The 27,480-nt window shown below is 35.6% G+C and overlaps 2 protein-coding genes across 5 annotated transcripts in view; one reads left to right on the plus strand and one right to left on the minus strand.

The window, feature by feature from the left end:
* LOC113503381 (protein fem-1 homolog CG6966) overlaps positions 1-15,187 on the plus strand; it is a 64,622-nt gene extending 49,435 nt beyond the window's left edge. The window contains exons 2-11 of one of the 4 annotated variants that reach the window (XM_026885309.1): positions 2,172-2,360; positions 7,536-7,698; positions 9,227-9,427; positions 9,860-10,078; positions 10,430-10,622; positions 11,045-11,211; positions 11,446-11,664; positions 11,974-12,239; positions 12,630-12,824; positions 13,219-15,187. In XM_026885309.1, the coding sequence (XP_026741110.1) occupies positions 2,244-2,360; positions 7,536-7,698; positions 9,227-9,427; positions 9,860-10,078; positions 10,430-10,622; positions 11,045-11,211; positions 11,446-11,664; positions 11,974-12,239; positions 12,630-12,824; positions 13,219-13,467 (1,989 nt within the window). In that variant the 5' untranslated portion in view covers positions 2,172-2,243 and the 3' untranslated portion in view covers positions 13,468-15,187. Of the gene's footprint in view, positions 1-1,588; positions 2,361-7,532; positions 7,699-9,226; positions 9,428-9,859; positions 10,079-10,429; positions 10,623-11,044; positions 11,212-11,445; positions 11,665-11,973; positions 12,240-12,629; positions 12,825-13,218 lie in introns of those variants that run through there. The other 3 variants (XM_026885308.1, XM_026885310.1, XM_026885311.1) reach the window with 3 other exon arrangements.
* LOC113503382 lies at positions 15,184-19,348 on the minus strand. Its single transcript, XM_026885312.1, has 3 exons — positions 19,240-19,348; positions 17,038-17,258; positions 15,184-16,520 (listed from the first exon to the last, which is right to left on the minus strand). Exons 2-3 carry the CDS (start codon positions 17,247-17,249, stop codon positions 16,046-16,048), a joined length of 687 nt encoding a protein of 228 aa, XP_026741113.1. The 5' UTR covers positions 17,250-17,258; positions 19,240-19,348; the 3' UTR covers positions 15,184-16,045.
* Between the last annotated feature and the right edge of the window lie 8,132 nt (positions 19,349-27,480).

Genomic DNA, 27,480 nt, shown 5'->3' on the forward strand with positions numbered 1-27,480 from the left:
CTTCTAAGACGTGCTTAATGCTAATTTTAAATTTGCAATTCATGATTAAAAGATCGGAGGTACTATAAACGGGTTTTTGATTCTGACAAACATGAGATACAAAAATAGAATATATAGAATCAGTAATTATAGCTTGGCCATCACAGCCGAAACCGGCGCGGACATAAAGACCATAATGTGTGCATATCCAGTCGGAAGTTAAAAAAAACAGCTGCCATACCTGTTTACGGATGTCAGAGACTTGTTTCCTCATCGAGAAACGCAAAAAGGTTAAATAAAAGTAGGTACATCATAAAGTGAAAGATCAGATGTGCAATTACATGATATTTATCCTTCCCTTGAAGAAAGGCAACAACTTTAAAACGAGGTCACAATTTTGGCTCATTATCAATGTTAAACGCCATTAACTTCTATTGATGCCGATGATGTAACATATTAAATACCAATAATAATTAAAGAAACGAAGAAACTTTCTTAAAACTTGAAAATATAATCAATATAGTTATGACGAGTTGCAGTAAAACTAGAGGGGCCTAGGGAGTATGGGAATGTTCGAAAAAAAAACGAAATGAGTAACTCTGTGATCTGTGAGAATGTTATTGTTAAAAGGTGAATTGTATCTTGTAGTTATCCGTTCTGATTCAATTTAAACAAACGTGTGAATAACGAACCTTTCAATGAAGATTGGAATGTATCATTTTATTTTGTTTAAAGTCATGTTCGTTGCTTGATTAACACGATATGACATTCTTACGAATATAATGTCGTTTACAATGGTTCTGTATAACAAAGCTTTCAACAATTATTTTCTCAAGCTACGTCTGTTGGGTTGACTTTTCTTTTCGGATCAACGTAATAAAAATATTCAATGTGACGCGATCTGATTATCAGAACTGATTCTACTAAGTGAAGACCCTACGACTGCTAAAGATCAACGTCTGTACTTTGAACAAATCAAATTTTAATTAAATGTTTTGATAGTGAATCACGTTACGTTTTTGGCACCTTTTTCTGTAGTAAGTATTACCTCATTTACTAATCAATACATCCAATATTTAACTTTCTATGACATAGTAGCATTTAATATTGACTTTGGCAATAGATTCTTAAAATTGATACGCTTGTGACAAATGAGGACACAGTTTTTCTTCAATATCATTTTAAAAGGATTATGTCTGCGATAAAAATAACCCGAATTACTGAATATTTATTTATATTTTGGACGTCATGGTCGACTATCTACATTTTTACAACTTCTGACTAATATTAAATTAATCATTTGAAATCCAAAATACTACTTACGTACAACTTATTTAAAGGATTATATGCTTACTTTTAAAAATGTTGACTCAACAAAATGTTTACTTTTTGATGTTTAATTATAGAGTCGCAAACATATTGGCAATTGATTGCGAAGATTAAAGTTTAATAAGTGGTATAACTGAAAGAGTAGCATCCTAATAAATAGCGACACAGTTCAAAATAACAATAGAACAATAGCCACGTAAAATTAATGCAATTAAATTACAGAAAACGTATCTAGTATGCCCCGTTCTCAAAAAAATAAGAAGACATGTAAAAGTGATGATATATCCTACTTACAGAATAAATGATTTCATTTCCTTTCTCCTTTAAGCTATCTGACGTGAAGGATTAAACTGGTAAAAAAATTAGAGCTCCCGTGAGAAATGAATTTCATACTTTAAAGCATAACGAATACAATAAAATTTACAAGACCACAACAAGCATTGGGCAGCAATATTGTTAAATATTTTAAAAGTTCCTTTGTTACGGAGAAAGTTTCTTTCCGGTTTTCAAGAACATAAAAATTACTTAAGCTCCCAACATTCCAAGAAAAGTCCAGGGCCATAAGTGTTTTCCACGGAGAAACCCCACATGATAAATTATTCAAATTTAAAGTATGATGCCTAGTTTACTCAGAATATCCACGCCTCCTGCGGTTTACTAACCTTAGCTTATATATTTATCTGAGAACAGTCCGCGATATCATTTATGAACGAGGTGTTGCGACGTGCACACGATTTGATAATACAATTAGGTCGTAAATTTGGCTTGCATATTTTAAAATAATAACCATATTTTAAGTGTGTGACCGTGAAATACAATCTAAAATAATAATAAAATACTTTATCAACATCTAATATTGACAGTGCAAACAAGTGACGTTATTTAATTTCCGGGTTTGTGGTTTAAAGTGTTGAATTGTGATGTTTTGATGCAAAATGTCTGCTGGTATGTGGGATCTGATGCCAATGAGGAACCGGTGGATTGAGACGCTGAGGCACTGCGGCAAGACGCTGCTGCGGCGGCAGCGGCGCTTGCTCAGGAGACTGAAGAAGGTAACTTTTATAACAGGAGATGTAAACTAAGGAAAATGAAAAGCTTATCAATTTACGGGTAGGACTGAAATATATACGGAATACCAAAATAGTCTGTTTAATACCAGGGATAGAGTTAAGGGCAAGAGGGAGTCGAATTTCACTCACTGCTAGCCATACTACAAAAAAGTATTGAATAACCAACGCAAATCGCGAGGTCACGATTATATTTTGCGGTATTCGGATTCGTATATTTGTCGTACCAGATATAGGTCTTGCAATATTTTATACTGAGTCAATGGAGCTACCAAATTTATACAATAATAAATAATACCTTTTTGTTATTTGTTCTAATTAGTTCAGACTTTAAAACAGACTCTTGTCCTTGACAGTTAAGTGATAACTGTCGTAACAAAATGTTTTGTTCAAGTGTACCGAGTATTTATTTAGGCATCAATTCTATTGAATATTTTAAGTACCTAGGTATTCAATTTCGTGTTCTAAATTTTTGTTTTTTGATACGTAATCAAGTAAATAAAAGTAGAGCTTGAGTTATATCTGTAAGTAGCACTTGAATGTTCGAGACACGAACCGACGTGAGTGATTTTAATATTGGCGACGTAGAACCCGCACGTTTCGCTGCCTTATTCCTAGGAAGCTATATGAAACAGAATTATTAGAAAGCATTTTGTTTTGTTTCTTTTTTTGTTTAGAGAACCCTCTGTTCAACGGTAAAGTGTTATTCAATTCGTCCTGTGCTATGTTAATACTAAATGTGTTCGTAAAGGTTTCCCCTTGAATATGATTATGATTGAGCTTTTGGTCCTCTTTCTTTAATATAATTAATTTATTAGTAACTACTTTTGCTATCATATAAACTTGTTTTTCAATGTGTTATACTTTAAGCTGCGTATTCATGACATAGCCCCTAGTATGTAAATTATACTATTTTTTATTACAAGACATAAACAAAGATGGATTTGGCGTAGTGACCTTAACCAATTGGATATTCGTGCAAATGTAGGAATTATAATTATTTTGCACCGTTCTGATATATTAAAAATATTTTTTTTAGTGTTGTTCACCTTTCTACATATTATAATAAATCAATTTCATTTATCGCTTTGTGATAGTTTAAACTTTACATTTTATTTACTTCAGTAATAATAATAATTGAACCTACTAATAACTTGAGTCTCTACATCTCCCAAACTCACTTTGTCCAAATCACGCTTAATTTTATTATTCGTGCTATTTATTAATATTTTACCCCATCAAAAGAAATATCAGGAACATAATTAACCCGGAAAGTTATGCATTATTTTTATATAACTGAAATAAATTAAAATTAATTTAACAAATCACCTCTCATTCTTTTTAAGCTTTACGTGTGCCATTAACATACATTTTTCTTTATTTTTAACTCATTTTATAAATTCCAAAATTTCGAAATAAAATAAAACGTATTCGTCTTCAGTATTCACTTATTCAGTGTCGATGGGTTCGCGCAACAGTCACGGACATCACTATACAATAAGAGATTGTGAAATATCTTGTTCGTTGTTACTTTATTTTCATTTGTTCATTGTCTCTGTACTATTTAATTAGCGCCGCTGTCGTTCTGATGAGTCAGTGTCGCGCTTGATCAGTGTTCAGATTAACATCTTTGGAATTTGTTATAGTGAAATATTACAAATACATTCTATTGTTGTAAAGTGTTCGAGATTAATCTCGTAAGTGAAGTTCATTTTTTTACCTTCATATTTTTTTTGCAAAGCTCCAACAATTGTTTACTACAGTGTGATCATTATAAGCACAACCTGAGTTCATTCACCGATAGGTCAAGCATCAACTCTTCAACTCTTTTTTCCTATAAAATGCCGGTAGCCAGTTTTTGCGGCTTATTTTGCAAGTCAATACCTTTTTTTGTTTGTTTTACGTATATCCCTATTCACAATAATTTTTAAGCACGTGATTATTTTATGCGATATAAATAATTGATTTAGGCGGTCTGTAAATTATTTACTTGAAGGCTTATAGGAATATATTGTTTTCGAAATAAGTTGGGATAATGATCGTTTATTTATTGAATTTCGTTTAGTTTACGAGGATAAATAACTGTGTCTGTTAGGACTTCAAAACTTAGGTACGTAAAATGTTATAAATATTTTTGACCTACCTGTCCTACAGGGGTCCTAGCGTAATATTATTGCAGGTGTTTAAGACACATGACGCTCTTCACCGTGTATTGCTTAGTCACGCTTCCACAGCCATAATAGTCTATAAAGATTTGGTCGTAGACCCCCAGACTTCGTTTTTGTCTGTTAGTCGTCATAACCGAATGTAAAACCATCGTTAAAAACGTGTTCAACAAAAACTATAATAAGTCTTATTCTGTTATGTATCCAAGTATTTAATGTATTCATATCGCAACTATAACGATTTTATAATGATAGTAATGTAACGATAGGCGTGTTATGTATGAATATCTCATACATAATACGTGTTTCAACCATTTATTGCCTTCTTGTATATCAAAAACCTTGTTGGAATGCCCAAGTAATGTAGAACACGTATGTTTAGCTATCTGAGTCACCGATTCCTAAACAAAAACAATTTTTCGCTGGTTTTATTAGAAATTTGACGCAATATTAACTAGGGCTTGATTAGGAAATATTAATGGACAAGAAAACCCCACTTGTTATATATACCCATATTATATTTAACAGGTTATTTATTGACTTAGTCATTATAGTAATTTTATGACTTGATACTTCGCTCTATAATTTCACAATAACTGACTTATAGATGATTGTTGGTTAAAAGCAATTAATAAATAAAATATTTAATGCCGATATACTAATTATCCACCACCTATAGACAAGCAACTTAAAGAATGCTCGCGACAATTCCTGTGTATCCCAGGGATAAAATTAACTGTTTCGGGAGCCTATCACCATCTAAAGACACTGTTGAAATTGTAGAAAAGAGACAACACACGACAGGGTGTAATGTACCGTCTCTATCTATATCTAATACTAGCTGTTGCCCGCGACTTCGTCCGCGTGGTTAGAAGATATAAGTTAGGAATTTTTGAATGGAATCTCTCGAAGATGAATAATTTTCCCTGTCTTTTCCACATTTTCCATTGTATCTTCGCTCTTATTAGTCATAGCGTGATGGTAAATAACCTAAAACCTTCCCCGATGAATCGTCTATTCAACACAAAAATAATTTTTCATTTTAACCAGTACTTCCAGAGATTAACGCGTTCAAACAAACTCTTCAGCTTTATATATTATAGATAAGATATGAAGAATTTTAACTAAACTACGAAAGAACAGCTACATATTCAGCACTTGGGAACCCCACAGTTATACTAACACCTAATGGGGTTGTCACACTATTGTATAGTATACCGTTGCTAATCTAAATCTAGAGGCCGTTAAGCCACTCGCTCGGAAAGGGATGAGGACAGCCGGTGAGAGGATCGTTGACCCACTTTTCTTATGTCTACTGAATATAATGAAGTGAACCGGTGAATTTAACTTTAATATTGTAAATAAAAGACATATTTACACCGCATTTAGCCGTTCAGGACATGTTGTCTTTGACTCTAGGCAACTGAGCAACAAAAAAGTTGTTATCGTGTATATATCGTACCAAATGTAATTTTGTTCATAAGCGAATATATATTTAAAGATGTTCTAACGTGTATACTATCCCGTTGTATCGAAAAATATATATTATATACAGCCTCCAATATCACGAAGGTTACCCGTCCCGGTCAAGGTCGGACCCGCAATAAATTTCGACCTGAGCTCTAAATTATTCAGGGTTCTGGGGTACACTGTCAGTGTAGCTATATATTTCTAAAAAGGCTGTGATTAATGTTTTCTAGCAGACTTTCTACGCTATATTATGCATTCGTGCTAAACACTTTTTAAACTGTCTGTAAAGCGAACAAAAAGAAGCAAAAGAAAATTGCATTTCTTAGAATGATACTGCTATGAATAATTAAAATCTACATAGAAGATATAAACTAGTCTAGATCATAATTCATAACTCGCGGAGAAATGTTAGTATGTATTAAAATTCTAGTAAACTTAGAATAATTGTTTTCCTCGCTTCTTAGAATAGTGATTCGTTCTATAAATATATTGTAGTTCAGGTGTATTTACCGGTGTACGTTTTGCAAGCGGCGGCCGGCTGGGTTACGCCACGCGCCAGCATACTTGGGCTTGCCAAACTTTGTTATTAACAGCAGATTTCACTTTGCGAATCTTTTATCGAATCGAAGAAACGATTGTCGATACTCGATTGTCAATCTTTTTTACTCGATACTAACAATAGGATATTGTACAGTGATTGTGAAACCTTTCTGTGATTGATATATGTATTAAAAATAGAAAACGGAAACATCTATTGATACTACATGTGGTTATTTGCGGAATGTGATTAGAAAATTGTAGAAAATGCCCTGTGCAATAAAATTATATGGAACACAATTTCCTTTACTTTTAATATTGGCTTTATATTTCATTGATGTGAAGATCTCAATCTATTTAAGTGTTTAATGAATATACATTTGTAGCTGTACATATTTCATGCATTTACGATCTTATCAGTAAATAGTAATCCATTGCTTTTCATTTTATTGTTTTATAACGTCGGTCTTCAAACGTTAATAAATGTTGTGTCTCACATTCAGACTGGCTATCTATTGTTAATGATACTTAATAATTTCCTTGCTGTCCACATTAAACTAATTGGGTATTTAATGTTTTATTGCTTCGGTTCGAGGAAATCGTAAAACTAGCAGATTTCTGCAAAGCAAGCGTTTAACTTAATAACCTATTGTATGTAACACAAGTACTGCCAGTAGTAATTATGTAACTGATGGGGGCTTTTCCCCTGATGCATCAGAGCGTCCCCCTAGATTTATTGCCGTTAAAACATAATTTATTTAATACTGCTAAAGCTGATTTATACACGATTGTCCGTTGTTACACTTGTTACTTACATACACGTTTAAAATAAACTTCACGTAAAACCTGCATTAAAATTGAAACCGAAATTAGCTAACAGTGTGCAATATGCAGCTTGGCAATAAATTCATGTTCCTGCACAGTACAACCAGACTTTTATTGCTTTTGTATTTGTAACCGTCTCCTAATATAATGTTTCTGTTTCCAGGCGTACCTACACAGTTGGCGCTCTGCTGACGAGCTGAACATGTTGGTGGGTGCGAAGGTCGGCGGCGCCACTCCTCTGGTGATCGCCTGCAGAAATGGACACTACGACGTCGCCGAATACCTCATAGAAAGATGCAAAGCAGACATAGAACAGCCTGGATCAGGTAAGCGAGCAACAAAACTTTTATACTATGTACCTTGACTGATATTGAATTATAGAGATGTTACTATGAAAGGCATTCATAGCGTAGAAATCAGTGTTGCATGATTGATTTATAAACGAACCAAGAATGATGATAGTACGGAGTTTGAAGAACAATGTCTAACCATACCACGCGACGTCGGTGTTGGCACCAGGTCAATGGTCAATTCCGTCTGCGGAAAAAAGTTTCGCCAACATTCTCCATTGTCTGCCGGCATAGCGCGTCGGTCAATCAGGACCCCGTTAATCACTCGTAAATAGTGTTAATACAATTGTTTATCAGTTGTATGCTCGAATTGTCACGGGTTGAGTTTTCGGCGTTGCTTTCCAATTGCGTCAATAGTTTGGCCAGGAGCCATTTCACTTTACAAATCGCAAACTAAAACGTTAATGAATACACTACATTTTGAATAGCAACACATTATGAACTCCTCTTGGTGTTTGTATGGGTTTACTTTGTATTCTAAAGGTCATGAACAAAGCATGAGTTATACAGGGTTATTTTGAAAGCTAAATTGTGGAGACACACAATTTATTGACTACTCATTGAGTTTGACGTGTGTTAAAAATGATCTACGTTCTTTGTGCGACGTAGCTTCCTGTGAATAACATATGAAAATGTCTGGCTGGTTGTTGAAACTGAAATGTTTTCACTTTGGTCTACGCTAGGCAGTTGAAACGATTTATGTTGCTCGTTAGTAACCACTGCGCAAAGTACACTTCCTTGTGACATTTTCCCTGGTGACCTTTTACATCACAGCTCAAGAAAGTCGCAGCGAACAAGACGCAATTCACTTGCTGAAATTATTGTCTCGTTTACGATTCTACGCAACTCTCTATGATGATACAATAACGTCTATTGCGATCTCCCCGAGTCCTTCAATTGTGACAACAATTTAAACAAACGATCTCAATGCCAATATTTAAGCTTCACAGAACTACGATTATTGTTTGACTTATCCGGCGTAATGAGAACTGAGTCTGATATAAATGAATGTTTTCCTAACATCTGTAGATTGTATAGGAGAATATATTTAATACAGACATTCCTAACGATGTTTGTAAGAGTTGGCCAAGTACGAAGAGATATGTAATACTCGGTAAATGTTTGACGTAGGTACGATACAAATAAGAATGTTAATGATTTTTTAGCCGGTCGTCATAGCTACCTGTAGAAGGATAAGTAAAAACGAAGTAAGATCATCCTTACCTCGTTTTTACTTGTTTTACACGGATCAAAGTCATAAAACGTTAAAAACGTTTATGAAGATGTGGTAATTATTTTATTTACTCAAGATGCATTAAGAAAACAGGTCAAATGAAGAAAACAACTTGCATGCTAAATATAATTTAGTTATCGAGGGACAGTTTTTGCTCTGTTACGAACAACCACGCTTCAATAAATGATCGATTCATTACAACATAAGTTGTAATTAATCGATCATAATCCAATGATCCCTCAAAATCTAAATTGCTTCTTATATTTCCAGTAACATTCGACGGCGAGACCATAGAGGGTGCGCCGCCGCTGTGGTGCGCGGCGGCCGCCGGTCACCTCCCCCTCGTCAAGCTGCTGGTGCGGGCCGGCGCCAACGTCAACTCTACGACCAGGACACACAGCACGCCCCTCAGGGCCGCCTGCTTCGACGGACATTTTGATATTGTTAAGTTCCTAATTGAAAATGGCGCCGGTTAGTACACATTTTTTTTTTCATTATATGGTCCTGCTAGACACCTACTACGAGGGAGAAGAAGGGGGTGGTGTCATCGTATCAGCCTGGATTAACATATACTATGGCTAGGTTTTGTGTCTCACAAATACCCTTAGATACCCCCAGATACTTGCAAAAGAATAACATGGATATTGTCTACATAAATATTCGTATTATTACTGAATTATTTTTCGATAACATTCGTAGTAAAAGCTTTTTTTCACTGTTTCAACGGATTATGTATTTTTACCGGGGGCCGTAAAAGTTTTATTAAAGAATCAGGGAAAACGAATATGCTAATATTTTTATCTATTTTTGTAATACGTAGTAACCGTACGAAAACATTATACTTATTAATATGTAATTAATTAATAAGTAAAGTACAACTTGTTTTTTTTTCTTATATTTCAGATATAGAAATAGCAAATCGTCACGGACACACATGTCTTATGATCGCCTGCTATAAGGGTCACATTAGAATCGCCAAATACCTATTATCTTTAAATGCTGACGTCAACAGAAAAAGTGTAAAAGGCAACACAGCGTTACACGACTGCGCAGAAAGCGGCTCGCTACACATACTGAAGATGCTGTTAGGACATGGAGCTACTATGGACGTTGATTCGTACGGTAAGCTCATTAAAATATAGTCAGATGTTATTTTTTTGATACTGATCTGTAGGAGACCCTACAGATCAGTATCCCAGTGCAATTTCTTCACAAGTCAGTTCATACCGAATCCTGAGACATACCTTTATTTAGTATTAAATGAGCCTAAACTGCAATTCAAGTTTCTATATCAGGTTGTTTCAAAGTTCAAATAGTTTTCAAATACTCCGGCCCGCACAAAGAGGGTTTTAAAATCCGAGTCACTTTTATACTTGCACAGCTCAGTACCAGTCTTATCATTTTCTTTAATTTTAAACTAATTAAAACCGCAAGTCTGCTACTTTCCGAGTATAACTATTAATCTTACACCAGGTATGACGCCACTCCTAGCAGCATCAGTGACAGGCCACACACACATAGTCGAGCACCTAATAAACGTAGAATACGGGCTTGTGACGCGACAGCAACGGATCGACGCGTTGGAACTGCTGGGAGCCACGTACGTCGATAAGAGACGAGACATGGTCGGCGCCCTGGCGTTGTGGAAACGTGCCATGGACGACAGGTACGATCGTAAACGAAAAAAAAAACAAAAAATGTACGGTATATGTCGAATAGAGAGAATCGTTTTTTACGAGTTGGTTAGACAGAAAATGTTCGTTTGAAGGAGAATCTCCTTCTACTTCTACTTAAGTTAAAAGGGACGGACAATTATATATTTGATTTTATTTTTAAAATTATGGAAAACGACGTATCTGTCCGATTCGATTGGAAGTAAATTAAGTCACGATTGATTTTCTCAAATTTGACGTCATCCTATATTTTAAATGAACTCATGAGTGGTGTCTTAAATGTTTGTGCACTATTTTTACCGCCAAGTTATTTTTATTGGCTCTTTTACATTTTTTTGGAATATAATTTCTTTTGTCATGTTCCTTATGATTTAAAAAAACTTTAAATTAAAATGTTCTAATCTTATGCTAACAGGTTTCCAACGGACGGTAGTGAACCAATTCCTAAACCAAAGGACATCCCTCGCATAGAAGCATACGACTACGCAGTGGAACCGAGCAATGCGCAGCAACTAGAAGAAATACTTGCCGACCCCGATGCCATGAGGATGCAAGCTTTAGTTATAAGAGAGAGGATTTTAGGTAAGATCCTTTAAGGTCTCTTTTGGCTTAAACTCTGCAACCGCATATTGAGTTCTCTGTGGTACATAACTCCCAGCATTGGACCAGGTAGCTCACCATCATTTGATTGAAGTAATTACCCATTTTGTTTTTAGCTAGCTGACACTGCTAGTAAAAGACAAAAAGACTGAGGACAATTTTAAAGTGTCGATTGATTTGTGTCAAGGGTAATATCATGTTATAACGTGTGTGCAGGGCCGGCGCACCCGGACACGTCGTACTACGTGCGCTACCGCGGCGCGGTGTACGCGGACGCGGGCCGCTTCGCGCGCTGCCGCCAGCTGTGGCACCACGCGCTGGACATGCAGCGCGCCGTGCTGCCGCCGCTGTCGCCGCTCACGCAGTCCAGCCTCTACAGCTTCGCCGAGCTCTTCTCCTACATGCTGGCCGAGCGCGCGCGGCCCCCGCTCAGAGGTACCTATGACAGAATATGTTGACGTGACAATTTCTTATGATTCGATGATAAATCTTGATGAGAAGTAACCACAAAATGTCATTTACGAGGTTGCGGCTTACAGCCCCTTTAAAGTAAGATTATGTTAGTTTTCGAAGCGAGATAGCTCATAATAAGGCTTAGAACGGTGTTACGTTACCATAAATGCAAAAGTTTTTGAGAAGCGGTGGTAACATCTTAAATTTCCTGTCATTGTTTTTCTTCCTCCTTTATCAGTTGATCCTTAGAGCCGTCAAAATCAGCACTAATTATCACAAATTTGCTTTCAGGTCGCATTGTCCCACCAGTAACATTCGAAGATATCGATCCAGTATTCAGGAAGGCGTTGTCAGAGGTCGACAGGGGCATGGAACTCCTCGACTCGAAGCTCAGTATCGACCGGGAGCAGACCCTGAGCACCTTACAGAGGGTACTGGTCATCTCACTGCACCTCGCCGCGCTCATGGCCAGGCTATTAGACGATCCGGAATGTACGGAGGAAGTATCGAGAAAGATCCATAAGGCTGTGTACTCACTTGTTAAGTTAGATATTAAGGTAAGCACATATTTGTTTTGTGATTTTTTTAAGTAAAAGTAAAGTCATAAAAAGATTTTATTTTTACATCTGCGTTACTTTTATGATAATATGTTCTTATTGATATCTCGTTCTATATTGTGTTAAATATATTTAGTCCCTTTTAAGAAGAGCCTTTTCAACAAATTTAATTATATCATAAAAATATTCATCAATTTTCACACAACGCCATCTAGTCCCAAACTAAGCAATATGTTTCTAAGCAGAAAAAAATAGAAAAATTCCAAACAAACACAGAACGAATGACCCTGCTCATCACACAATCATTTATCAAGACCAAGACCAATGTAGAGCAACAGTCCAATGAGACAGTCATAATATACATGAGTACATATGTACGTGTTGCCGCAGGTCCGGCAGGGGCGCGGCGCGCTGCACGTGGCGGTGAGCACGGAGGGCGGGCGCGGGCGCGGCGCGCGCGCGTGGCCCGGCGCCGCCGCCGACGCCGCCGTGCCCGCGCCGCTCGTGGCGCTCATGCTGCGCCTCGGCGCCAAGCCCGACGCGCGCGACGCCGACGGGAACACGCCGCTGCATCTCGTCTGCAAGGTACCGTCGCAACACATTATGTGCTACTCATTTCATCACTTCCTTATTGACAACTCTTTTAAAAAGAAATGTAAAATAACACCAATCTTAGAATTTTGAGAAACAAGTTTCTATAAAAAAACTTTTTTTTTTTAAAGAAAACGTATCTCGCTTTTAATGAATTTAGGTGTCACGTAGCGGGTTTCACACAGTCAAAATCACTAAAGTCACAATTTTTGCATGTGACTTAGTATGTAAAAATGTTAAGACAAGCATTCGTGGATCACACAAAGGGTTGTCAACGCAGGAATCAAAGCCGCCACATGTCACACACAGTGGATTTGGCTTGTTAACCTCAACCACTCGGCTATCCGTGCAGAATGCAAAATAAGAGTGTAACCCGTGTGTATTGCAGCTGAACCCGTGCCCGGCGGACGTGGTCCGCGCGCTGCTGGCCCACGGCGCGCACATCGACACGGTGAACTACGAGGGCGACACGGCCGAGCAGCTGCTGAAGGCGTCGCAGCAGAGCCTGGCCGACATCGTCAACCCGCTGCGCTACACCACGCTCAAGTGCCTGGCGGCGCGCACCGTCAAGAACTACCGCCTGCCCTACCGCCACGCCGTCCCGCACTGCCTGCACTCCACCATCATCACGCACTGAACGCGCTCACTCGGTACCGCTCCGATGCAGGTCGAGGTCTTCGAGCTCTCCGCTCGATACGATACACGACACCAAGGTTCAAAACCTAATTCCTAATTTCTCATTTATTTTTGGAATTGATGGCGTTCGATACGTCACGGACGTGCGCCTGAATTGGCGGACAATTGATTTTGAGACTTGTAGTTTGTTAAAATCGTTATTTTAGCATTTTAGATTGGAATGATCAGTGTATATTTTAGGATCTTTTTGAGGCTACATTATATTATTGTTTAATGTTCGTAATATCGCCAGATTGATACCTTTATTTGAACTGCCATATAAATAGACTAATAAGGCAAGGTATGGGTTTATTCTAAAATAAAATTTCATCATGCTGAGATGTGAAAATGAACATTAAAATGTGTTACTTGAGCCGTGTCTGACTCGAGAGGCGAGTTAGTATGTAACGTGATGTATGGATAATGTTATGATGTCTGTTTTAGCATAAACTTGGTGATAGTACGATTTCTATTCAGTATTTTAAAAATGGGTAGCTCAGCTTAAAGCGGAATTTATATTAAATATGTATTATTCACTGTGTAGTAGTATAAAACTTATAATTCTGTGAATTTTTATTTTATACTTATATTTTCTTTGTGATTCCTTCTCATAGTTTATAATATTTTCAAATCTATGAATTATTGTATCATATTGATTATTTTATAGATGTTTTGTCCGATGAGCGTACATTAAAGGATCGTATTATTTTTGTATGTGTCAAAAGTTAAAATTGTAACGTCCTTATAATAATTGGTAGTTGTTATGGTATATAGAAATTAAATTTCAGTGCTGTGCCGTACGTGATTTGAGTAGATATAATTATGTACATTGGAATAAGTAAAAAAATATGTTTTAATATATAATTTATATATTTGTAACTGTAAATTACTGTTGGGCAATACAATCGGGTGAAAGGGAGTTTTAAATGTAATTAATGTGGCCGTTGCTTGTTCAATAGATCATTCGAATGTCACAAATGTTTTAATTTATCATTTCATATTTTAGAGCTCAAAATCATTTTATAATATTTTTATGGATTTCGTGACAACGTGCATAAATATATCAGTAATATATTCGTCATCATATGAGAGTAGATAATATAGCTAGGACTGTTACGTACAGTTGAAGTAAATCGTGTTGCAACATGAGCAGTCTCGCTTCTCCTGTAGGTAATGGTCGACCTCATGGCCACCAAGTGATATTCGCTTTTAATTATTGACTATATCGTTATCGTAAAGCTAGACGCTGCGCACACGGACCGCGGCCCGGGCTAGAGTCAGCACAGTTCGTGTGTTATCGACTACACCCTCTCTAGTCCCTTATTATTTTAGTACAGTATCGATAATCTAGTTGATTTAGAATCCAATTTTTATACACGTAAAATTGTACTCTATAAATGTCAGTGGTAATCGCTTGACGCATATATCAATGTAAAAACAAATTAGTCGTAAGTAGGCATATTAGAAGTTAATGGAGATACGTATAAATTGGTATTGTATATTAGCAGAATGGGTAACGACAAAGTTTAATTATTAGTACTGACTTGTAATATGATGTGGTTTGTGTTTGTAACATCGTTCGCTACATCGTGTGTATTTCCTCATAGTATATTATAAATTTAGTAATACTGCGTGATTATATGCTAGTTATTTTTTGAAATTAATAAAATGCTTTAAAATAATATTTAATTGTGGTTTTATTGTAAAATATCTGATTATTCTGATTGCCGATGACACGTAAGTACTAACATCTTATTCACAGTGAAACTGTTCTGATAGTTGAATTGCAATTCGAGTGTCTTATAATTTATCAACCTGACACATTCTTAGTACTAATTATAAGTGTCATATTACAAAACTAAGTTCTTAGTAACATTGTTTTATCACTTACTGCTGACGGAACTCTACTAAACTGGCGTACATACCGAGAGAAGGTATTTAATCATTTTAAATAAGTATGCTTATCAGAAACTAGCGCTATCCAGTATTAATATTGTAGCTTGTTATCAATCCTCATACAACAATGTTATTCATTGGCCTATTAAATGTACTCGACGTGGTTAATCTCAGTCTCAATCATCATTTGGTGTAGCTATTCTACGGGTTCAAAAGGTTGTTTAGCTGTAGCACTACATAGGTACTTCAGAGGTCCACATTTAGTTACACGAGAATCTAACTAACACAGCAATATGCAATATCATTTTTCATTTCAGATTTTTATTTTAAGAATTGCACCAACATGTTTGTTATAAGGGTGAAAATAATAGCATTCAGATATATGTGTATCTTGCCGTGACCTCTCTTGATAAAATTCACCTAGGCTAGAAGTACCTTGAAAATAAAATAAAATGTGCAAATAATTGCTTTATTTTGTCATCATCAATAACAAAAATAAATTGCGATACATTTTTGGGATTATAATATTGAATAATACAAGATACAGCGTACCTCATAATAAAAAATAATGGGGCAGAATGAAATTGTTAGTTTAAATATAAATTCCGCCGGTCAATTGTCACCACAAGTTGACAAGATATTCTTCACCCACTGAACAGTTTTGCGAGCTGTGGGGTATCTTCGATCAAGGTTCGCAGTTCACGCAGCGAGACGCTTGGGAACATGAGCCAGATGCGTTTGGCAGAAACCATGTTGGCTTTAAGAAGGGCAGCCATGGTCATCCCTTCTGTGTTCTTTATATTGCCTATCTTCTCCACCAATTTGATAGGCATTTTATTCAATTGGAACTTTCTAAGACCACACAAAAGAGGGTAAAAAGAGAACAGGTGTGTCAGGTATTCAGTGCCACTGAGGGTTGATAGGTAAAGCTTGCATTTGTCCTCGTTTTCATTGTCCCACTCCAGGCCTAAAGCATTAGCATCACTGATTCTGATGTTGGGGAATCTGCGTCGGTTCTCCAAGGCGAAGCCAGCGGCGAGCCCAACCAGGCGGTTGAAGGTGAACTCGAACTCTTCAACTATGATATCTGTGCCGGTTTTCTTTATCAACAGCGGGGTGCTGAGGTCATAGTAAAAATATGTTAATAAACGGTCCGTGGCATCTAAAATCCGTCCGTAAAATACGGCACAACTTGACAATGGAATCTAGACTGTATCATAACAAGTAACTTATGTAAATCTTGAAGTCGTTAATTAATGAACAGTTTTTAATTAGATGTTTACTTAATGTGTTACTAATGCCTTACTTAATAATAATGGTCTAATTATATTGACAAATCATAATTGATCGTAAGAGCTCTCTCGTTCTTGTTATATTTCTGCATAAGACAAGTTGGCTTTTAGACATTACAAATGCCATTTTGTTTCCCACTCACGTGAGTAGGTATAATTCTTAGTAAGTTAGTCAAATTCTTAATAGTAATCAAAAAGGTTTGGGTGTTCCGAAATACATACTTAGATGAAAAAAGATATGCATGAACTCATGACTACCAACTACTAACCTAACCTTACGGAATATTTTTTACTGGATGGCTGTATGGAAAGCAGACAAGTCTCAAAAAAAAATCAGTTCGCACTTTCGTTCCAGTTTCATTCCTTCAATGACAACAGTGTCACCGGGTGAGACTGAGCTTAGTTTTTGTCTCAGCTCATAGCCCCGACACAGCAGGCTCTCCACATTGGCATCAATGCGGAGGAAGTCGGCGTCCTTGTACACGTCGAAGAATTGAGGACCGTTGAACGTCGGCAGCTTCTGCTCTCGTTTAGGCGGGAATTTGAAGGTCTCCATAGTGACAAACTGGAAAATAGGTTGTTAGATATAAAATTACTAAGTCTCATATATATTAATACTCTATTTGTTTTAATATAAATACTCTTATAATGGAAAATCAAAATCTTAGTGGTCTTTACAGAAACACATAATAAATAAATCAATAACTGATTGATGAAATGAGAAATGAGATAACGACTCAGTAATGCATTTAATCCTTGTGTCGCGTCGGTTCCAACAAACATACGAATCACGTGCAAAAAGACATCCAGACTCAGAACAAGCATTCGTGGAAACTCACACTCACAAAATGTTGTCTATTGATCGGTATCAAACCCGCACAGTGGGTTTGGAGTGGTGACGTCAATCGCTCCGTGCAGTCATTTTAGAGGTATTTTTGATTTAGATTTTTTTTATAATGTTTTAAGTAAAAAAGACATAGCTAACCCGACTTTTAAGCAAGCACCTATATTCTTCAAAAGTATTTTTTTTTTGACAAACCTACTTACAAACAGATGCTTCTAAATTTAAGCTTCTATGAGTACCTAAATAAATACTTCTGACAAATAATAAATCTGTGAGCGTGTCACCTAGAGTAGAGCCAATACTGTTACGTTTAAAAACTGTCAGTAAAACGGCCAACTTCATGGTGCGATCGAGGGTAGGTATCAGTTAGTACCTAAATATTAAAGTGGTACTTACGAGAAAAGCATCCACTTTTAGAAACCACTCAACTCACATTTGTGTGAGTTTATGTCACGTGTTCTTGCATAAGCATTCTAATTTATTATGCAAATAAGAAGATTAGATATTTATATTGTTTGTGATGGTAAAAAATGCAAAAATAATCACAGAGCAAAATAAAGAAACACCTATATGCCACATAGATAATTCGATAAAGCACAATAGGCAAAACAATTACCGTGGCAAAGGTGACGTCATCATATTGTAGTCTCCAGGTTAACCAGGTAGGTATCTAATGAGCTACTGCAATTCGACAATATAAAAATATACATACTAATACTCCATTTGTAAATAGGAACAAAAAAGGCAAAGAAATCGTTGTAACTTTTTATGTGTACAAACAGATAATGTAGGGTATTAAACGACTGTTATTTAAGTGTGAGTCTGTGCTATATTAAATTTGTTTATATTGGTTTTTTAATGGTTAAACTAAACAAACAAAAACACACTAATATTCCACTTTTACCTGAACAAAAGTCCTGTCTTATTTAGGAAAGATTGTACACAAACTTACGTCCACAGAGACAGAGTACATTCTGATATACTGTAACGTACGTCTTTGAAACCTACTTTAATGGTGCTTCTACTAATAACATAATACAGTCCTTGTTTACATATAATCTATGTTTGCTTTTAACTAAAACATTTATAACCCAGACATATTTACTGTATCGCAAAAATGGACCTACAATCTAGATAATTAGTTATTGCGAAGGAATCTTTAAAACAAGAACACTATTAAACCTATGAAACAATAAACTTAGATGAAATTGAAATTAATGCAATGTTTCTCTAATTATAGTAACACTAGCTTTTCGCCCGCGGCTTCGCTCGCGTCGAGGTCGGTTATATCGCGTTTCCAAGAGAATTCTTCAAACGTCCGGGATAAAAACTATCCTACGTCCTTTCTCCTTTCATTAAAATCAGTTAAGACGTGAAAGCGCAACAGACAGACAGACAGACATACAGAGTTACTTTCGCATTTATAATATTATATATAGTAGGGATACGTAAATTAGTACCTGGAACTTTATAATGTAGGTACTGTGATCACGGTAATGACTGCACTTGCTTTAGAATATTCATAAAATATATACATACCTATATGATATATATGTACCTTATCAAAACATAAAACACGAAATATCCTGGTTTTGCTATCACCACTTACTACCTATATAGGTACAGTAAGCAATATAAATTTAAACTATAAGTAGCTACTTTCAATGCCATAAAAATAATATCAAGAGAGTAAAAGACTTACTTTAAATGTTTTAACAGCAGTCAAAGTTGGTCACAGGATACAAATAATACTTATTGGCCGAAAGGGTAAACTATAACTGGAAGACGAAACTCAGATTGTATCAAATTAAAGGGACTTATTTATGAAATGTTGACGATGTAATTTAATCGATTCATATCACATTTTAATCGATTGGAGATGGTATCGATAATATCTTAGTAAGTTTTTACGTTGCGAATATGAATAAATTTATTTTTTGAAGAACTTATTTCAGTTGGGATTTGTGAATTGGTAAAAAGAACGATTGCTTTGTTTTTTTATTTAATTTAATAAGCTTAAATTTTACGTTTCAATCAAATGTAAAGTTTTCGTAAGAATAATTTACTTATTTTTTGTCGATACTTGCGTTAATTAATGTCCAAGTAAGTAAAATATGTGATACGTGTGATTATTGTGATTGTGTATGTTTTTATTTAGTTAGAGAACAAAGTCATTCGACTAAAGCGACAAATAACCTTGTCTATGGTTGAAGTTTCCCCAATGGCTGTCGAACTGGCCCGGCCTCTTTGTTCAACCTTGAGATAATTTGCAGTTAGCACGCCATCTATTAGCTTATTTGAGTCTGAGTCTAAAATACTGAGAATAGCGACATCTCTTGTTGAGACAGAATACTAAGTAGCATGTTGGTTGTGTTTTAAAGCGCGAAGTTTTAAAATAACTCTGGCGATGTCATGTTTATCGAAAGTCGTCGAGAGTCCTTTGCCGTTGACTAAATATGCCGCTAATAATATTATAGCTAGACGTTCCCGACACGTTTTCAAATTCTTGACAATTGTTGATATTCGTAATTGATACTTTTGATTTCAGAGGCTTCCTTTCGTAAGTTTTGAAACGATTTATCCTTTACCGTCGGACTATTCCAACTCGGTTGAGATAAATCTTTGAACACCTCAGAAATAAGTTCTTGATCGGGTACATGAATTTATTTTTAGTGGCAGGTTTTCGTCTTTTGTTTCCCCCGTTATGTAAATCAGTATTCAGAACGTGGTGCGCTGCTATGCAAACTCCTCTCCAAAGTATTGCGCTTAAATATAAGTATATTTTGTTTACTTATTCTTTCGTTTGCATAACAGACAAAACGTCTTGTTTACCCTTTCATGGTTCTGAATCTGTACCGCAGAGTGTTGATATTGGTGAGTCTTTTTTTTTAAAAAGAGATCGAGGTTGATAAACAAGACAACCCTTTGTGTCGAAGGATTGACTCGCACTTGACTAGTTTTTTTATCCCTAAACAAATGGTGTTTTTAATGCTGGCTAACGCGTTGTTCTTGCCGCTGGCTTTTGCACCTGGCATACAGACCGCCACTGGTATCTTTTTATATTTAGGTTTACCATGTTCTAGCTACTCCACTGTAGCAAGATGGACAGATACGAAACCTACCATTGTTTGAGTTTCTCATTATTGTGAAAGGAAGACAAACTCATCAGATACGACCCGTATCTGATGAGTTTGTCTTGGCCTCAATCATTACCCTTCCTAGCAACGAACGTAGTTTCTCCTCAAGGATTTATTCCAACCATCGATTAATAGACAGCAGCTCATCAGATGACTACTTTATTCAAGCTTAATTTTATAACTTTACCTAACAAGCTAACTCGTAACATTCATCAAAGATTTTCAATACCCCGTAAATAATTGAACAATACATCAACACCTACAATATTTCCCTCTATCATAGCAAAAAACCTTCAAAACATGGGTGGATAAAAATAAAAGGCTCATAAAAATGTATGAGCGGGCAAAAGATGTGCAGCTAACGAGAGGAGGTTTATCGCCAGTCGCCAGTTATTCCGCGTCACCGGTAATTGTGACAAATGAATGTGTTTCGTTATACTTACAAAATAGAGATGGCGCTGTAGAGACCGCGAATGGATGTGGCGTATAATAAGTAAGTGAATTATAGCGGCGATTGAAATGTTACATTTATGATAAGGGTTTTGTTTAAAGATTTAGTTTTTTCAATTTAATTGAATTGATTTTTTTTTTATTTTCAGGCAGCATGGCCCATAGATATGTGATATTTTTAGTATAATATATGATTTATAGAAGTTTTAGATTTAGGTATTCGACCTCATATGGTGATAAAATGAAAATTAATAAACAACTTTTAAAACACTGAAACATTTACCTCCTTTTTTCAGTTTAGTGCAGGTATATTTTAGTTAGACTGACATAGACTGACATAGATGTACATGATAAATCTTATTTATATGAAACGCATTTGCAAGTCAAGCGAAAACGATTGCTTGTACCTAAATCTTTATGTCGACAGTTAATTCCCAACTATTATAACACAATATGACAATTCAACCCTAAATTGAAAGCGTACACAACATACGTAACATTCAGGAACGTGGGTCAAACGGACCCATTCAAAAAACTAGGCACGCGCCATGTCGCAATAGAAAGACGTCGTTAAACAAAGAGGCTATTGTGCCCGGAACGATCCCGGGTGGGCAGTTATTGTACAAATACGGCTGATTCGCGGAATTCAGAGGGAGACGCTTAAAATTTGCGGGAAAAAATGCCGCGCTCGGGTAGATACGACCGATTGTGCCGCGATAGGGTTGATTCTCACTTCATTTTACGTCCGCGATATTTTAGGGTTTTATCCATTTCAACAATAGTTCATTAAGATAAGGTAACGAAATGTTTACATGTATGTTTTAATTGGTGATAATCAGGAATGGGTAAAAAAGAAATCCCAGAAAAAAATGTTATCGAAAATGGAATAAAAACTTAATATATTATAGAAACTTCTTCTGATGTCTGAATTACGAAATTCCATCTATAAAAATCGTTGCGTTATTTTTAAAGAAGACCGGAAGAACTCTTCTTGTATAACGTTATCTAAACGACTTAATCAACGGTATAAAGAAACAAGTACATCAAAGTAAGTATTTAAATAAATACAAAATACTAAGCATAGTCAACCCTACCGTGTCTCCATTCTCTGTTATTAATAACGGCAGCATATTACAATTCAATTTGAGCGGTCCGCCGGCGGGACCCGTAATCCCGGAGTATAATCCGTCGACAGATAAACTGAACACAATTATATTAAAAGCAAACATGAAAATTTTGCCAAATCTCCACCAAATGCTATTAAATCGACGTCTAATGGCATTGTCAGCTGTAATGCTGTTATCCAAGTAAGCTCATGTGCTCCATTTAAAATTATCCGGTTAAGAAGTCTGACGTTCAGGTTTGGATGTCGTACAATTCAATTTGGGCTTAAAATATACTTGCGCGACTTTATTTCTGTCACTTATAATATTTGAGTACCTACTTGAAAAGTGTAGTACCTACCCATTTAAATATTTGTATTTTATTCCAGATGAATAGGTAACCTAACTAGGACTAAGAAGAAAATAATTATTAATAAGTTACTAAAGTTTTTAAATGGTACTCCTGCTTTTTGTTTAATTTCGAATCATTTAATTTTAGTTTATCCCAATATTTGTAATTTATATTACTATTATATACAAACTTTCACTTATATTGTGTTTTATAAAACGGAGTTGTCGCCGAATGAAAAAGCTCTTAAATAAATATGACAAAAAAAAACATAAAATCTATATATAGGTACTAATATATGAGGCTGAAGGCGTTCAAACATACAAACAAACCTTGTATGTTTGAACGCGCTAATCTCAGGAACTACAGGTCCAAATTGAAAAAATCTTTTTGTGTTGAATAGAACTTTAATCGAGGAAGGCTTTAGGCTATAAACCATTACGCTGCGACTAATAGGAGCCAAGATACAATGGAAAATGTGAAAAAAACAGGGCAGGTATAAATCGTAACACATCTTCTACTCACGGGGACGAAGTAGCGGGCAACACCTAGTAAATAATATAATTCACGCATGCTGTTAGTAAACCTTAATAAATAAATACCTATAAAACTGTCTATAAGTATATACCGTGAAGTAAAAATAATACAACATTGTGATATTTACAAGTGTTCACGCATGGCGGACTGCGTTTCGCAATCTCATTTAACGTAATCGGTTTGCTATAACTAATGCTATTTGTTGCTACAGTGAGCCGGGCTCTGCTGTGATTGTTATGACTTTGCCTTCCACCTCTGTAAACATGATATTATGTATACGTTGCATTACGTAATATTTGTTCAAGTTAGATGGGTTTTTTGACACTTCTTTTTTTTCAGATATTTTTTGTTTTATTAATTTCGTTTCGAATTCCATCAGACATCATCCAGGGCCTCGATTCTGCTATTTATAATGGCCGATATTATGGATGGCAATGGATTAAACTTGAACCTATTCCTCTTAAGCATTTTACCAATACAATAATTGGAAATACATTGTATTGACCGCGCCGTACAAAATTTTTGAAAATTGTGTCGGAAAAATGCTTAGTATAATACAAATAGTGTCAATTTAATCCAATTTCCATTAATTTATCGGCCACTGTAAATAGCAGAATTGGGGCCCAGATTCTCAATCGCTTCCGTAAAACATACCGAGCCGATACATTTCGGTGGCAATCGTTAGTTTAATTGTAGACACATCTTAGTTGAAGTTGTAATTATGACAACGCGTAGCCAGCTTGTTGCATTTATAAAACAAGTCAGTTATTGGAATATAAATACTACATCTGGGTATTCAAATAACAAGATATTTCACGATGGTAAATAATACAACAGAATATTTCAAACAAGAAGCTACGAGTACCGCCACTTGCTCTCATTTCTACACCTTTTACCTATACTTCAATTTATTTCGACTAAGCTAGTAAAAAAAAAACAATTTTAACTCACTCATATGATTATAGGTATGATGTGTTTGTATGCATTTATTAGTCAAATATTGCTTGTATTTCTAAGCGAATATAAGCGAAAATAATTCGAAGACTTCCAAGATATCTTTATTTCTGACTATTTACTATATTTCATAACATTTCCAAGCTGTGTAAATATAATAAACATAAGGGTACAATTATGAACTTGTGTGTTAAACGTTTATTTAAAATAGAAAAAAAATATTTTTACTTTCATAGGTAATATTGAAACAATGTATTAGTTGAGAACATAAGAACATAGTTTAAATAAGAAATGCGAAGGCAATGCCCTGTTCTCGCAGGCTCTGTCAGACATAACTAAAAGTGTGAAGGCGCTCCACGACGAGGCCCCAGTTAATTGAATACCGTCCACTACCACTGGAACTCAGAATTCGATATCCATTAGATGTTGTAAATGGTGAAAAAAGGAATTTAGTCGGGCAATCCCGATAAATACGCGTGATTAAACCGTTAGGTACATAATTTAATGATAAAAATAATTAATAGATTTCAAAAATCTATTAACCCACGCTTCTAAATGTCTTTAAAATAAGAACTCGTCCAGGAGTTCTATGTTATAATATTTATGTACGTATATTGTGGTATAGTTGTTAATTGCATTGTCATCGGGTTTGAAGCCACCGGTAGCTCAAGTGGCTAAAAATGAGTTGAAAAATCCAACTGGAACGACAAACAAAAAGAGAAGAGCTTCTTCCTTAGACAGCCTGGTCGAATAAATGGCAGTAAGCAGGATATATCATGACTTTATATAATCCTTTATTATATTTGACTACCCTGAGACGAAATGTTGAGAGACGCTAAGGGGTCGCTGCCTCGTGAATGGTTGAAATAAAGTTATAAATGAATAGACTGATACATAGTATTTGATGGACTGGTCTTTTGAGGAGAGAACCCGATCGGCTTGATAAGGATGCGCCAGCAAGCTCTACACCTGCATCTACTAGCAGGAAGGTAAATTTTGCTTTACTACCACTTTTTACGGTACTTTGTATTACAAAACAAACATCTGGAAGCAATAGTGTATTCAAGGAAAAATATTTTCCCCGTTTTAGTCACATTTAATGATATTTTCGAGAATTATCGTTTATCAGGCTTAGGAACTGAAACAATACTTAACAAATACCCGGGATCTCTTTAAAACATTTGTAACCTGTTTATTAAAGGCTGGAGTCCAGTAGTACCGTGCACTCACCGTTCCGGAAAGTTAAAACGAGCCCGCCCCCCTGCCGCCCCTCGCCTCACCCCCTAACGTCCTCCGACGCGAAAATTTTACACAATTCAATTAAGGCCAACATTGTAATCGCTTTTAAATATAATCTGTAAAAGTAAAGGTGATGGTTTGCTATATAGCTATATACATATGTACATAGGGATAAAAATTTTGTGTTTTAATTTAACAATGTGTTTAGTGGTTTCTTAGGTTTACGCGAATGTTAGACATTGAAATGAAACTACTTTTACTGATTTTATCGCGGTTTAATTTGGTTTCGAAACGTCGGGAACTAAAATCTAAAATTAAACCGCGATAAAATCCGTGAAAGTAGTTTCATTTCAATTAACAAAGTGTAATTTGAGAAATGAAATTAATAAACATACTAAATAACTTGATAGAAGCAATTGTTGTATAAGATCGATTGACGCATTTTATAGCAAAAATAAGTTTATTTTTAGGTGCAGTAGCCAAATGGCTTGGATAGTTATATGTACTTTCTTAATTAAACTTAGTCACCGCTAACAAACGGTGAAGAAAAACATCTTGAGGAAACCTTACAAATATCGGAATCTGTAATCGGTGCCCTGCAGTGAGATAACGTGATTATCATTGCTCAAAGTCATCCCTGAGTGATCCTGAGGCCTGAGCCCAGCAGTAGGACGTGTATATAATATAGGCTGGTATTATACATACATAAAAAAAATTAGCTGCCAAAGTTTTAAGAAAAGAGGAGTGTGCCTAGTAGTGGGACGTACACATAGGCTGGTATTATACGTATATATACATAAATATTAGTAGCCAATATTTTGATGCTTTTCCAGGTATTGCGCGACTTTGTCTGCGCAGAATGAGTATTTCGGGTACCTTATTTTAGGGCGGCTTAGAACAAAACTAATATAGTAGAAAAAACATAATTTTCTTGATATTTTATACGATTTACACGATGTCGTTATAAATTGTGCCTATGTGTTATTCTAAGCTATGCGATAATGACACTTTAAAATGTAGCTATATGTTGTAAAGTTGTTAAAATCCATTCCGCAGTTTTTACATGAAAGAAAAAAGAGTAACAAACAAACTTACGAACTTTCGTCTTTGACTATCATGATATATGATACGTTAAATTTAAAACAGTTTTACTCTAGTGTAAGAGAGAGAGATGTATTATGCCATTTAGTTTGCTCTCACATATCCACAACTGATTTATGTCTAAGTTCTAGGACTGGTTAATTTTATGTATTAAACTAACCTGGAAAGCGTTACAGTTCCTAATGCCTATGAAGAATACAGTCTTACTTAGCTGTGGCACAATGGGCTAGACCAAAAAAAAGCTCTACATAGTAGTTTTCAACGGCTCTTTCTTACAATTCAAACTCCAATGTATGAAAACTTTATGTACTTCCAATAAGTAGGAATAATACGAATATAATATTCAATGAAATCTAGAAGTAACATAGTCTAATCATACCTACGCAGCGAAGTGATGTCTCCACAACAGAATCTATACTCTATACGAATATATAAAGCTGAAGAGATTGTTTGCTTGTTTGTTTGAACGCGCTAATCTCAGGAACTACTGGTTCAAATTATTTTTGTGTTAATAGACCATTCATCTAGGAAGGTTTTAGGCTATATATCATCACGCTGTGGCTAATAGGAGCGAATATACAATGGAAAATGTGGAAAAAAACAGGGAAAATTATTCATCTTCGAGGGCTTCTGGTCAAAAATTCCTAACTGATATCTTCTAACCACGCGGACGAAGTCGCGGGTAACAGCTAGTCATAAATATAATAGTGTTTGCTGGTTATTTAATATAAAGATAGCTTAATCACTTTGCTGTGTCGTTTGTTTGTCGAAACCTGATCCGATGGGTTAGGCCCTTCATTAGTTAATCTGTTGTCGCTTTGTTACTGTCAACAAACTCAATTTAGTTTTAGTTATTTAATGCTTATTGGATTTAAGTTTTTTATTCCAAGTGATAATTTTCTTTACAACATTATTTCATATCGATTTATTTTCATAAATAATAATTAAATGGACAACTTAATTGATGTCGATATCCTACTCTTTTTTTTAATGGTGAAATTTCAGTTTTCACTACTTTGTGTCTAGTCTGGAGAGCTCTCGAACCTATAGAGCTATAACTATCTATAGTTTTA

Source organism: Trichoplusia ni, chromosome 19 (genome assembly GCF_003590095.1).
Source record: "Trichoplusia ni isolate ovarian cell line Hi5 chromosome 19, tn1, whole genome shotgun sequence".
Classification (NCBI taxonomy): domain Eukaryota; kingdom Metazoa; phylum Arthropoda; class Insecta; order Lepidoptera; family Noctuidae; genus Trichoplusia; species Trichoplusia ni.

Excerpts from the sequence above, each read along its gene's own strand:
- LOC113503382 (XM_026885312.1), bottom strand. The coding sequence starts at position 17,249 with ATGGAGACCTTCAAATTCCCGCCTAAACGAGAGCAGAAGCTGCCGACG. Across the intron at positions 16,521-17,037 it reads GGAATGAAACTGGAACGAAA|CACCCCGCTGTTGATAAAGA; the intron begins GTGCGAACTGAT and ends CTATGACCTCAG.